This window comes from Myotis davidii, unplaced genomic scaffold (assembly GCF_000327345.1).
Source record: "Myotis davidii unplaced genomic scaffold, ASM32734v1 scaffold1012, whole genome shotgun sequence".
In the NCBI taxonomy this organism is placed as follows: domain Eukaryota; kingdom Metazoa; phylum Chordata; class Mammalia; order Chiroptera; family Vespertilionidae; genus Myotis; species Myotis davidii.
Genome location: NW_006283769.1, coordinates 1989540 through 2003604, shown reverse-complemented (window position 1 = coordinate 2003604; position 14065 = coordinate 1989540). Strand labels below are relative to the sequence as shown.

The window sequence follows — 14065 nt, the reverse complement described above, 5'->3', positions numbered from 1 at the left end:
ATAAATGCATAAATGATATAATTACTTTTAAAACATGCAGGGAAAGGCTATGGGAGAGTAATGGGGTGTGTGGTGTGTTTCAGAGAGGGGGGGTCTGGGAGACCTCGGCGATGAGGTGAGCTCCGAGCAGAGACCTGAACAAAGCGATGGATGAGCCACAAGGCACTTGGGGGTGATTTGTCTCTGGACTTTGGGGACGTCACTTGGCTCTCCTGGGCCACAGTGTGCAAATGTGTACAAAAGAGGTTGGACTACACGATGTTTTAAGGTCTCTTCCTGGAAGAAAGCTGTCCCATTTCTAAAACCTTGCATTTCCAGGAGTCAGCAAGCGAATAGTTCCATTCCTCTTGGGGAAGCCGCAGCTTGGGCTGATGTTTACAGAGGGACCTGAGACGCACAGTGTAGAGTTTATTGAAAACAAAGCTGAAGCCAGACAAACCTGTAACAAAAGAGCGAAGTCCACATGAAAAAGCAGTCATTCTGTTCCCAAACACCATCTGTTTTGGAAATAAAGTGCCTCTGAGATCACAGGACAGTGCATAGAAACGTTCTCCGTATAAGTCAGATGTGGCTTGCTCTGAAAATAACCCATTTATCTAACCCATTCAAAAAATTAGCCCATACCCATTGTACAGGTATCAAAGAGTAGATGGGCAAAAGGAAAAACAAATGTCCTGAAGAAGCCAAATTTGTTAAGCCTTTCAAAGGAATTTGTATTTGTGGTTAAATTCCAAGGTAATGCCAGTAATGCTGAGTGATTTAGAGAAAATATGCTAGTCTGGAATCCATGATATCTCTAAGTGGTTAAAAACTGATATGATAAACATAAAATAGCTAAATCTAACTATGTGCAAATCAGATGTATGTTTAATAAATGGAAAATTGAAGCTGGAAACGTTCTATCCATTATCATCACTTTTTTTTTAAAATCCTGACCCCAGGACATGCTTATTGGTCTTAGAGAAAAAGAAAGGGAGGGAAGGAGGACAGAAGAGAGAGAGAGAGAGAGGAAGAGAGAGAGAGGAGAGAAGAGAGAGAAAACAGTGACTGGGGAATCAAACCTGCAACACAGGTAGGTATGTGCCCTGATTGGGAATCGAACCTGTAACCTTTCAGTGTACAGGACAACACTCCCACTAACTGAGCCACACCAGTCCGGGCTCTCACTTTTTTTAAAATCTGACCCAGGCACAGAGCACCATGAGTAGATTTCTATGATGGAATAGCTCAGCATTTCACATAGTCTTTGTGATCCACACATTGAGGGCAACTCCTGTAAGTGGTCCAGTATCCATGCCAAATTCTGTAATAGCTTGTGATCTATTTAATTGGCTCATTCCTCCTGTCAGAAAGGAATTTTCTCTGTGGAGAATTAGCTCCTGGGAGGAAGCATGGCAGGAACATTGGCAAAGGTAGGGTAAGAGGAATGAGGGACAGGTGGAGTTGGGGAGAATAGTTTTGATAGGTGATTTTAAAAACAACACATTAAGAGATTTGCCAATGATCTCTTATAGAAGGCCAACTCTGCTGATGTATCTGAGGCATTCTCTTCCTTAAACTAAAACCCTGTCTGATCAGAGGCAGATGGAAGCGAGAAGAAAAGAAGGGCTTGGGAGTTGGAGTCAGACCTGAGTTCAGCCTCCACTGTTTATTAGGTGCAGGACCCAGAGCCCTGAGCCTCAGTTTCCTCTCCTGGAAAATGGGGTAGTAATGGCATCTACCTCCTGCTGCTGTTGCTGATGGTGGTGGTGCTGATTGTGGTGATGAAGATCATTCCAATTTGCTAGGGCTGCCATGACAAAATGCCGCAGGGCAAGGGGCTTAAACAATAGAAATTTACGTTCTCACAATTTTGGAGGCGATTAGTATGAGATCGAGGTGTCGGCAGGTTTGGCTTCTTCTGAGGTCTCTCTCCTTAGCTTGTAGATGGCCGTCTTGTCCATCTCTTCACAGTTTTCTCTGTACCTGTCTGTGTTAAATTTCCCTCTTCGTATAAGGACATCCGTCAAATTGGACTAGAGCCTACCCTAACAGCCTCATTTCAACTTCATTTCATTTTTAAAAAAATATATTTTATTGATTTTTTATAGAGAGAAAGGGAGAGGGATAGAGTTAGAAACATCGATCAGCTGCCTCCTGCACACCTCCTACTGGGGATGTGCCCGCAACCACGGTAGATACCCGTGACCGGAATCGAACCTGGGACCTTTCAGTCCACAGGCCGATGCTCTATCCACTGAGCCAAACCAGTTAGGGCTTCATTTCATTTTAAAAGCCCTGTTTTTCACACATGGTCACATTCTTAGGTACTGGTGGTTAGGGCCTCAACCTATGGATTCGGGGGGACACACAATTCAGCCCATAACAATGATCATGGTGATGATGATGATGATGATGGTGTTGATAAGAATGGTTCCTGAAGGAAAGGATAACAGCTGGGGAATAGAAATTCACCAGGGCCCCTCCAGAGGTTTCCATATTCACGTCTCCGTCTCTCACTTTCCATTTTTCCTACTCATGTTTGCAGGCATGGGGTGGGGTCAGCAGAGTTCTATGCCTCCCCTGTGGACTTCATTCTTGTTCACTAAACCAGGGAGGTTAGGTGGGCTGAGGAGGGGTAGCATTGGGTTTGCCTATTCACAGCCACGACCAATATGGAATCCCTGCTTCTCCTTCCAAATGTTTTATCATCATCCATGATGACTTTGGATTAAACTAAATGTAAGGAACAGAAGAGACATTTTTAAGTATGTACTTTCTCTTAAAAAAAAGTTAGCTGTTACAGTCTAGTCATTCATTTCCTGAAATGCATGTGATTATATTTGAAGGCTTGATTGTACTTCAGTCATGTTTAATAGCTTAAGAGTTTTTGCTTTCGTCTGTGGAGCAGATGAGTTCTTACAAAATCCCCATCTAATTGAATGTGTGTCTTAGTCACATACTACACTGAAGAAGGCAGTGGCAAATTCTTCAGGTAACGACCACATACATAGCCAGTCCCTAATGTACCTGTGTACAAGCTCAAAACAGTATATTCCACTTGGGTAAAGTAGGAGGCATTTCTGCAGCGTGAAAAGACCTGGACTTCATTCCCCTTCAGCTCTGTGTTCTTGAGCCAGTTTTTTTGTTTGTTTGTGGGTTTTGTTTGTTTTTCTCTCTCTGAGCCTCAGTTACTTACTGAGTACTGCACGGAGTATTTCACTGAACACACGAGGAGAGAACCTCTGTACCAGCTTTACATCCAGCATGACGGTCAGTTACATGAAACCGTGCTGATAAAGCACCAGGAACAGGGCTGGAGTCACAGGAGGCCCGTGGTGAAGGTTGACTCAAGAGGATTCCCCAGGTCACAATTAGGGCGAGTTCCTTCCTGTCTGCCCTGACTTGTAATGGCTAATCCTCCAAACTCCTCACAGCCACAGTAAGAAGCGGTCAGGCCAGTTGGTGCCAGGCCTGGAAGGGACAAATCCAAGCCAGGGTGCATGTTCTCTGCAGCTACTCCCGAGGCCCTCCCACCCCCAGGCTGCTCAAGTTGGTTTGTCACAAAGCCATCAGCCCATCTGTTCTCCATAAAGCGCCCCCTTTTCAGGAAGAGGAGACCGAGTCCATTTGCATGATTTCAAAAGGAAAGAACCTTTTAACTTTCCAACGTGGCGATGCCTCCTTTGTGTGTGATTTATGGGTTGACAGCTAGTTGACATTGTGTTTGATTTTAAATAATTGTGGGTTGGGAGCCAAGTGCACCCACGTGCACGCTCACATTCCCGTTCACACACGTTTCTCATTGAGATGTGTCGGTTGGACACGGCGGTGATTAAAATGGCAAGCGGGGGATCGTCAGAAAGCAGGACTGACTGCTCTGCGTCCTCCTGTTCCAACACTCTTTTCAAAATGCTCCCCTGGAACCAGATTAACAGGGAAGTGGAAACAAGTTTCTTCTACAATGACACCCTATAGTTCAGTTGCCCTGAAAGCTTACCAAATGCCCTCACATGCATCCTTTGATTTTTCATATCAACTCTGTGAGGAGGACAGGAGAAGTTATCATATATCCCGTAGGTTAAGTTCCTACTACATGGCAGTGCCAGGACGTAAACCCAGTGTATTCAGTCACCAGTCATCAGGGAGCACCTAGTGCAGTGGTTCTCAACCTTCCTAATGCCGCGACCCTTTAATACAGCTCCTCATGTTGTGGTGACCCCCGATTTCATTGTTACAAGTTGAACATAATTAAAGCATAGTGATTAATCACAAAAACAATATGTAATGATATATGTGTTTAACGATGGTCTTAGGCGACCCCTGTGAAAGGGTTGTTCGACCCCCAAAGGGGTCGCGACCCACAGGTTGAGAACCGCTGACCTAGTGTGTGCCAGGCAGCCGCGGGATAGGAAAGGCCAGTCTGTGTTTCTGCCCACAGCGTGCCCTCATCCCCCGGGAAAGGAGGGTTGGAGTTGTGATGCACTGTGGTTCGTTTCACATTGGAAGTTTGCAGAGTATTAGAGAGCAACAAGGAATGGCACCTGCACCGGCCTTGGGAAGGAAGAATGCAGAGAAGGCTGCTTGGAGTAGGTGCCCATCAGTATCGAAGTGGGAGGTACCCCAGAGGCTTAGGGTAGGGAGCAGAAGGAGAATATTCTAGGCAGAGAACATTAGAAGCTTAAAAATATAAAGGTGTTGGAGAGCGAGGATTGTCAGGAAACTGTAAGTCGTTTGGAATGCTGGGATAGAGGGCGGAGCGGGGCGTGGCAGAGGATGGGTGGGACAGGGTGGTGGGATTGGACCTTGCGGACATGCTAAGGAGTTTGGCCTTTATTCTGGAGGTGGGGGAGCCAGCGAATGGCTTGGGGGAGGCCAGTGATATTCAAATTCCATTTTGGAAAGGCCACTCCAGCTGCAGGACCAGCCTCCTTGCCCGAGGGGTCAAGACAAGAGGCCAGGGAGCGAAGTGGGGGCTGTTACAACATTTCAGCAGTTAAATGATAAAGGTTGTGCTAAGTTATTGGGGATGGAAAGAGAAGGGGAAAGAATAGGTGGTTAAAATTATAGACCTGCTGCATGTATGTGGGCTGTGTTTATTTTTCTATTTTCTCCTCCTTCTTTATGGACAGTCCCCTGCTTCCCCATTCTCCAAATGAGCCAACACAGTCGTCTGAACCCACCTGCAGCTGAAACAGGTGTCCTGGAGCAAACACCACATCTTCAAAACTGCCTCCAGAATGAACCTAAACCAAATCAATATTTACATGGTTTGTGTTCCGAGCAGGCAGCTGGGTTGAATCCAAAACAAGCTTTGTGGTCAGAAACCATTTGAAACAACAGCAGAGGGAGAGGTTGCCGGTGCCAGTGGCACAAGGAGAGACAGTATCAGGCAGGTGGAAAGAAGGCTGCTCACAAGGGCAGTTTGCACCAATAATTACATCGCCTCTTTCTAACTCTGTCAGTTGGATTTCCTTAGTAGTAACTAGCTCTAAGGAGTAAAGCATTAGCGGTGGCCACCAATACCCTCGAGGGTTTTAACATTTTTTAAAAAATATATTTTATTGATTTTTTACAGAGAGGAAGGGAGAGGGAGTTAGAAACATCGATGAGAGAGACATTGATCAGCTGCCTCCTGCACACTCCCCACAGGGTATGTGCCCGCAACCAAGGTACATGCCTTTGACCGGAATCGAACCTGGGACCCTTGAGTCCGCAGGCTGACGCTCTATCCACTGAGCCAAACCAGTTAGGGCTTAACGTGGTTTTTTTTCATGCTCTTCCCTCAGCCGAGGTCCCCACGGGCGGAGTAATGGAGCTTCATCGCACAAGTCTGGCAACAGCCCACCGTCCCCACGCGAGAAGGACCTTCTGTCCATGCTGTGCAGGAATCAGCTGAGCCCTGTCAACATCCATCCCAGCTATGCGCCTTCTTCCCCAAGTAGTAGCAACTCTGGCTCCTACAAAGGAAGTGACTGTAGCCCAATCATGAGGTGAGTACTAATCGTCTTTCAATTCACGGTTCCTAGTTCATCCAGGAACTAGGTAAGTTTTCTTTAAAAAATAGTTACGCAACTCTTGATCCGCTGTCTTATTCTGCAACAAGACACTTCTCTTTCCCACACTCAGCTCATTGTTTAAGGGCTGCTGCGGAAAGAATGCCAGCCACAATCTCTCTTAAGTTTCAGCAATCCAAGTGGTGAGTGGGTAGGGAGGAAAATGGAATCGTTCATGTGTTCATTTAGATACCAGTTATGTGTTGAGTACCACGTTGTGCCAGGTACTGTGTGATGTGCTGAGAATAGAGCAGCGAGCAACAGAGATGGGCCCTGTGTGTACCACCCAGAGGAGAAGAAAGACCTGACTCATCTCATGACAACTCATTAAGATTATTCTGCAAGTAGATGTGTATGTAAAAGGTGGCCAGGGGTCCCACTCTGAAGGGATCGCTGAGAAAGTGAAATTGAAATGAGATCTGAAGGTCAAACAAGGAATGAGTTAGTCCTTGAGGGATGGGGGTGGGGAGGCAGAAAGAAGGAAACTGCACATCCAAAAGGGCCAGGACAGGAGGAACAGAGGGCTGGGAGCTGGACTCAGGCCCTCTTGGATGGAGTGCAGGCTCAGGGGGAACAGGGCGAGGGCAGTGGCTTGGGCTGGGTCCAGAGTCAGGGAAGAAGCTGCCAGCGGTCCTCCGTCAGCCCCTTCCTCTGGGCGTCTGTTCTCATCAGTCAGCTCTCGTACAGCCTGGCAGGGGCCTGGATTCCAGCTCTGGGTGGTTTGTAGAACAGCAGGCACCTCTCTTACCAAACACACTCAACCTCGTACATTCCCGTCAGGAGGAGGAAACTGCCCACCGAATCAGCACACTCACTCCAGGGACTGGTTTCGGAACAATTTGAATTCAACGCCTAACAATCAGGATGTTGAAGGCACATTGTGTGGAAAGTTAGGTCATCTCGCCCCCTTCCTTCCCTCCCGCTTGCCCTCACTCATTGTCCTTTAACACAACAGCCTGCTACTCTGCACTGGCAGGCAAGCCCCGGACCATTGTGTATTATTTTGCCTGAGATCACTCAGAAGCCAGAGAAAATCCTCCCTCTTTCCCGTCACCCTCCCCACACCCTCCCCTGATATTGCACGTACTGAACATCCTCAGCCTGGCCGGTATATTGCCATCCCCTCATGGTGAGGTCCCACGTCACTGAGGCTGAGTAAGGTCTCAACACACGGCCGCCACTTCTTCTCAAGCTCTTTTCTCTGCCTTACTCGGCCTTTTTCTACTGAAGGTAACATTCCGATGCTTGGGCTGTTTCAGGCGGTCTGGAAGGTACATGTCCTGCGGTGAGAATCATGGGGTGAAGCCCCCAAATCCAGAGCAGTATTTGACTCCTCTGCAGCAGAAAGAGGTGACGGTGAGACACCTGAAGACCAAGCTGAAGGAATCTGAGCGCCGACTCCACGAGAGGTGAGTCCCAGTTCCTCCCTCAGGGTGGTTTAGGACAGTTGTTGTTTTTGTTTTGTGTTGTTTTTTTTTTTTCTGTAAAATGAAATATGAAACTACACTGTAGAAAAGTGGAAAAGAAGAAATGTGATTTCATTTCTGTCATATTTCATAACTCAGTCTCAGAAGATTTGGTGTTTCAGGAGTTCAGGGGACGCTCCTTGGTTAGAGGGGACTGCCTACCTGCTCTGGGTGTGAGCAGCTTTGACAGGAGGAGTTGGGTGTGTGCCTGACTATTTTTAAATGGCAGGAACACTCAGAGCAACAATCCATACTTCCAGCCCAATGGGTCACACACAGGGAGCCCCTAGTAGGCTCTGTTTATTTCTGTGAGAGAGTGGATGGCTATGTGCACTGTGATTCCTGCCAGCTATTTCTGTGCTGAAGGAAGGGGTTCATTATTCTTGGCCAAGTGTTGAGGTAAAAAGCAAAACAAAGCAGCCCATGCTTAAGAGATCTTATCTCGGAGAGAAGAGACCTTTGACAGTTGGAGCAGATGAGATTCTCTGCTTGATGTTTTTCCCTGGAACATTTTAGGATGGATGGGCAGAGCTCCGACCAGGGTAGCTGTGAACCCAGGTTAAGGTTGCCCAGAGTCAGACCCTATTTTCTGGAAGTCTTTGGAGTATGATTTGAGGAAACCATGAGAGGGTTTGAGCAGTCATGGGAGGGAGAATATTCAAGCCTAAGCTTAAATCAGCAAAACTGACAACATCTCTTCAGATTCATATCCCTGAGAATGTGTGGACATAGGAAGGCATTACATGTAAGGAAGAAATTTTCAACAAAGATCTTGAAGTAGAGTCCTTTAAGGGATCTAAAAACATAGGCTAGATTCTCTTCAGTGTAGGATGGATCTGATATCATCTTACCTGAGAGAAGATAGAATAATCAATTTTCCACAAAGTCCTTGCAACATGTATCATTTTATGATTTAATTTTTAAAAAAAGATTATCACTGGAATATGATGAGAGAAATTCTGCCTTCTTAGATAGGTGATTGAAAGTAAAATGGGCCCAGCTGGAGTAGCTCAGTAGTTAAGCATCAACCTATGAATCAGGAGGTCTCAGTTCGATTCTCGATCAGAGCACATGCCTGGGTTGTGGGCTCCATCCCCATTGTGGGGCATGCAGGAGGCAGCCAATCAGTGATTCTCTCTCATCATCGATGTTTCTCTCTCTCTCTCCCTCTCCCTTCCTCTCTGAAATCAATAACAATATGTATATATTTTTAAAAGTGACATGGACTTTCCTTCCACAAACTACCTATGTATATATAAAAGGCTAATATGCAAAGTGTCCCCTTGGGTGTTTGACTGGGAAACTGGAAGTTCAGTTGCTCACTATGACCATTCTCTCTCATCATCGATGTTTCTCTCTCTCTCTCCCTCTCCCTTCCTCTCTGAAATCAATAACAATATGTATATATTTTTAAAAGTGACATGGACTTTCCTTCCACAAACTACCTATGTATATATAAAAGGCTAATATGCAAAGTGTCCCCTTGGGTGTTTGACTGGGAGACTCGAAGTTCAATTGCTCACTATAACCTGCGCTGACCACCAGGATGTGGCACAGAATGAAGGAAAGCCCGGTCAGCCCTGATCGCTGGCCAGGCCTAGGGACCCGACCCATGCACAAATTTTGTACACCAGGCCTCTAGTAGGTATATAAAAGGATAACTGAGAGACTCTAATATGACCACAACTTGGGCATGTGCCCTAACCAGGAATCGAACCATGACCTCCTGGTTCATAAGTTGACACTCAACCACTGAGCCACGCCAGCTGGGCTCAAATATTAAGTATTAAATAAGGTATAATGCTTGTAAAATACTTAATGCAGTGTCTGACATGTAGTGATGCTCCAAAAAGAGGGGGAAAAAACAACAGGAGTGTTTTTTATTCTGATTCTAGTTACTAGAACAGGGGTCCCTCAAACTTTTTAAACAGGGGGCCAGTTCACTGTCCCTCAGACCGTTGGAGGGCCGGACTATAGTTTAAAAAAAAAACTATGAACAAATTCCTATGCACACTGCACATATCTTATTTTGAAGTAAAAAAACAAAACGGGAACAAATACAATATTTGTATTGCATGTGGCCCGCGGGCCGTAGTTTGAGGACCCCTGTACTAGAATTATTTTAGCTATTTTACAGTTGGGGGTAGGCTTATTTATGGGTATTAACCTGGGAAAGAAAAAATGTCAAAACTGATTTAATAAAGTCTGTGTTTCAAGTGGAAGAGCTGGGTCATTTGCCTGTGTGTCAGCCGGCTCAGAGATGACATTTTTCTCAGCCTCATGGGTCTGCTCCTCTTCTCACTGCAGGGAAACAGAAATTGTGGAGCTGAAGTCCCAGCTGGCCCGGATGAGGGAAGACTGGATTGAAGAAGAGTGCCACCGGGTGGAGGCCCAGTTGGCCCTTAAGGAGGCCAGGAAAGAGATCAAACAGCTCAAACAGGTCATCGAGACCATGAGGAGCAGCCTGGCCGATAAAGACAAAGGCATTCAGAAATACTTCGTGGACATCAACATTCAGAACAGGAAGCTGGAGTCCCTCCTGCAGAGCATGGAGCTGGCGCACAGTGGCTCCCTGAGGGATGAGCTGTGTCTGGACTTCTGCGATTCCCCGGAGAAAAGCTTCCCCCGAGACACCCCTGTTGGCCGGACGGCAGATGGGCTGTCCGCGGAAGAGCAGGTCACAGAGGAAGGGGTGGACAGTGAGCTGCTGGTGGGAGACAGCATGGTGGATGGCTCAGATTTGTTGGATGAGCTGGCGACGGCCACCGCCACCCAGGCGGGCGACCTGGAGCTGCTGCACTGCACCCCTGGGGCAAAGGTCCTGGCGATCATCCCCACGGAGGTGGGGCCAGAGGTGGGCCGTGTGGTGGTGGAGCGGGCTGTGCAGACCGACGTGGTGCCCTACAGCCCCGCGGTCTCCGAGCTCATTCAGTACGTGCTCCAGCTCCAGGACCCCTGTGCCTGGGGCTCAGCATCGCCTTCTGAGTCCGCAGCTGATTCCACAGAAAGCTTCCCGGAGTCCATCTCCGCGTTGATGGTTGATTTAACTCCAAAGAATCCAAACTCAGCCATCCTTTTGTCTCCCGTGGAGACCCCAGACGCCACGGTGGAGGTGCAAGCTCCTGCAGATCGCCTCATGAGAGAGCTGGATTTCGCAGGTAGCACAGAAGAAAGGCTGGACGGCATCATCCCGCGGGCCCCGGGGGTCGTGGGGAGGCAGTACTGGAGCCGCAGTTTCCTGGTGGATCTCCTGGCCGTGGCTGCCCCCGTGGTGCCCACCGTGCTGTGGGTGTTCAGTACTCAGAGGGGGGGCACGGATCCCGTGTACAACATCGGGGCCTTGCTCCGGGGCTGCTGCGTGGTTGCCCTGCCCTCGCTCCGCCGCACCGCCTTCCACGTCCAGACCTAGAGAGCAGTGGTGGTTCCGTGTGCCCATGGGTCCCAGGAGGTGTGGTGCCAGGTGGAGAAGCAGCAGGTCGACCCAGGGCGGTCTCTGTTCTGTCGTGTTGCTCCTCGGTATTTGATTTGCACTATGTTTAGTGGGAGCCTGTTCCCCATGGAGGCCCGGAGGTATCTTCAAAGGCACGGAGACCTGGTTCAAGTCAAAAGCCCCACCCGTGTGGTGTCGAAAGCATGCTCGTGACCCTGCGTGTCGTCAGAGGTGCCCGTTCTTACCCTGGTGGTTCAGGAAGAGAAAATGCAAAGTTTGCACTTTCCAGACAGCTTCTGTCCTGCCGGCATGCGATCTCCTTGCTTTGCTTCGTGCTGTTTTCCAATGTGTGATTGTTGCAGCATTCCTGATGGTCTTGTGCATAGCAGGGACTGTAACCAAAAATGAACATGTATGTGCGCCCTTGGTTTGAAGAAGTCTTGACTAATCCTTTAGTGTCTTCATTGGGGTTGATAAGGTTTGAGTGTTTGCTGTTTTCTACTAAATGTAGCTCCAAAGTCTAAAAATGGCTTGTTTGTTCTTAAATCTGTTGATGAAACTGTCTGTAAGTTTACAGTGTATTAACTTATTTTTTGCTTCTTATATATAGTGTTTTATTGGAAATGGTTTGTAACCAGATACTTTGGCATGATGAAAATAAAGATTAGTGTTTCCAGTTAAATAAATGTTTTATCCTCCTATAAAATGATGATCTCTGCAGTTTTATTTTAATAGATAAAAAAAGATTAAATGAGTAGCAGATCCTTCCATGGTTATCAATAGTGGTCTGTAAAAATGGGATTAATTTAAGAAATTAGAAAGAGGAAACATAATTATTAAAGGTGAGAATTTCCTATCCTGTCTTTTTAAAAACAACAACATTGTTTCTGAGTAAAAGTAGCTTTGGTGGTTGGTTTGTTTTTAAATTACCCATACACTTGTTTTTCCACGTATTTATTCAGAAAGAATATGTTGTGTTGATTTTTTCCCAGGCATGTTAAGGGTGCAGAGAGGGAGAATATGCTAGGACCATACACCCTCCTCCCCTTGGAATAATAGGGTGAAGGTAGGTGGCTGGGGAAGGATGAGATAGTATTTGATCTGTATTCATTTCTTCACATCAATCTTGGGAAGTGGGTATTACTCTATTTTACAGATGAGGGAGATGAGCCTCAAAGACGTGCTCAGAATGTCCTAATTCATCTCTGAAGCCAAGATTTCAAGGGTCAGCAAAGCAAATACCTTTCCCCTTTACCACACAAAGGGAAGCGACCTGGAGAATATCCTAACTTCTCATTCAGAAACTCTTCTTCCATGTAGAACTTTTTACCTTTAATACTATATTTTTTATCTACTATGCGTTGGTTATTGCCCATCCCCCAATAAAATATTAACTCTCTGAGGGCAGGAATCTGTGTTCTGTTTTGTTCATAAATTATGTCAAGAATTTAGTATATGGCACATAGTAGGTGTTAGGTCCACGCCCACAGGAGCCAGGTCAAGAGACGTGAGTGTTTAAGAAATTTTATTACATTCTTGTCTCAGCCCTCTGTTCACAGATGCAACAATAAATTTATAAATTTTGCTTTTTAACTTCATTCAGCCTGGTTACTCTCAGCATCGACTTGACAGTAGGGATTCTAGCAATAGCTGTTAAATGAAATAATTTATCCAACAAATTCTTATTGGGTACTCACATGCTAGGCACTTTACTGGCTTGGTCTTCAGTGGTGGAGGATACTGTTTCTTCCTTGAGAGGTCTTAGATTCTGCCTGTGAAAGACATAAAATATGTCAGCAAGATCATTTTAAATAGTGGTAAGGGCTTCCAAGGAAATAAACAAGGTGAAGGAAAGGAAAATTAGCGCTGATGGGTGAAAAAGAGCCTGTCACATGAAAATATGGCAAATAAAATGTTGCAAAAAGAACAAATGCAAAGGCCAAGAGTCAGAAAAGGGCTCAACATTTTATAGGGGCTTCAAAGAGGCCAGTGGCTAGAGCAGAGGGAAGGAGAAGGGGTTTGGAGAAGTGCACAAGAGGCTAGTTCATATGGTGCCTTGTAAATCATGGTAGGGTTGGGTTGAATTTATTCCCAGTGCAACGAGAAATATTAATGGACTTTAAACAACAATAATATAAACTGGTTTCTTTCTCCTTCCCTTCTCTCTCCCCCCCTTCTCCTCTCCCCCACTGACTACCCCCCCTTTTTCCTCTTTACCCGCCCCCCTTCTTTCTGGCTGCATTGTAAGCAGGCAGGAGCAGCAGAAGCAGGGAGACCATTTAGAGATCTATTGTAAATAGTCCAGGTGAGTAATTATGACAATTTGGAGGTGGATATAGAGACTGCATTGAATAACTGAAGATAGAGCTTTGAAGATAGAACTGTTGTGATTTGCTGATAGATTAGATGTAGGGAGGGGGTGAGGTAGGATTGAAGGAAGAGAGAAATTAAGGATGGATGATTCTCAGGTTTTTAACTTGAGCACCTGTGTCAATGGTGGTACCATTTACTGAAAGTATAAAGAGATAGAGAAAAACAAGTTTGGGAAAATAAATATGAGATGTCTATTAAACACCTGTGTGGAAATGTCAAGTGAGTAAATTGCATATTTATATGAATGTGAAAATCATGGGAATTGTCAGGGCTAGAGCTATATAATTGGGGTTCTTCGGCCTTTATTTACTATTTAAAACCATGGGATGGATGAAATCATCCGGGGAAAGTGTAAAGAAGAAGGCCAAAGACTGAGTCTTGGGCACTTCCACATTTAGATAGAAGATGAAGACCCAACAAAACAGCCTGATCCCCTCCTCTCTGTAAAAGATCAATAAAAATATAAAAAACAAAAAACAAACAAACAAAACAAAAAACCATGGGATGGATGAAATCCAGGGAGAGTGTAAAGAAGAAGGCCAAAGACTGAGTCTGGGGCACTTCCACATTTAGATAGAGGATGAAGACCCAACAAAACAGCCTCATAAAAGGCAGCAAAAGGCAGCAGTTGTTTGCCTCAACAATAGGAGGCAAACTAGTGCATGTAGTATTATGAAAACCAAAAGGGAGAGTGATTCAAGAGTGGACCGGTCAACTGTGATGAAATCCTACCAAGAAGCTGAGTAACGTGATAACATATA

General features: G+C 46.0%; 1 protein-coding gene across 5 annotated transcripts in view; it reads left to right on the top strand.

Moving 5' to 3' along the window:
* Positions 1-11641, top strand: part of SYBU (syntabulin) — a 72258-nt gene extending 60617 nt beyond the window's left edge. For 3 of the 5 annotated variants that reach the window (XM_006753913.2, XM_015566236.1, XM_015566242.1), the window contains 3 exons: positions 5769-5972; positions 7295-7444; positions 9809-11637. In XM_006753913.2, coding sequence (XP_006753976.1) covers positions 5769-5972; positions 7295-7444; positions 9809-10910 — 1456 coding nt within the window. In that variant the 3' untranslated portion in view covers positions 10911-11637. Of the gene's footprint in view, positions 1-5768; positions 5973-7294; positions 7445-9808 lie in introns of all 5 variants that reach the window. The other 2 variants (XM_006753912.2, XM_006753914.2) reach the window with 1 other exon arrangement.
* The last annotated feature ends 2424 nt before the right edge of the window (positions 11642-14065 follow it).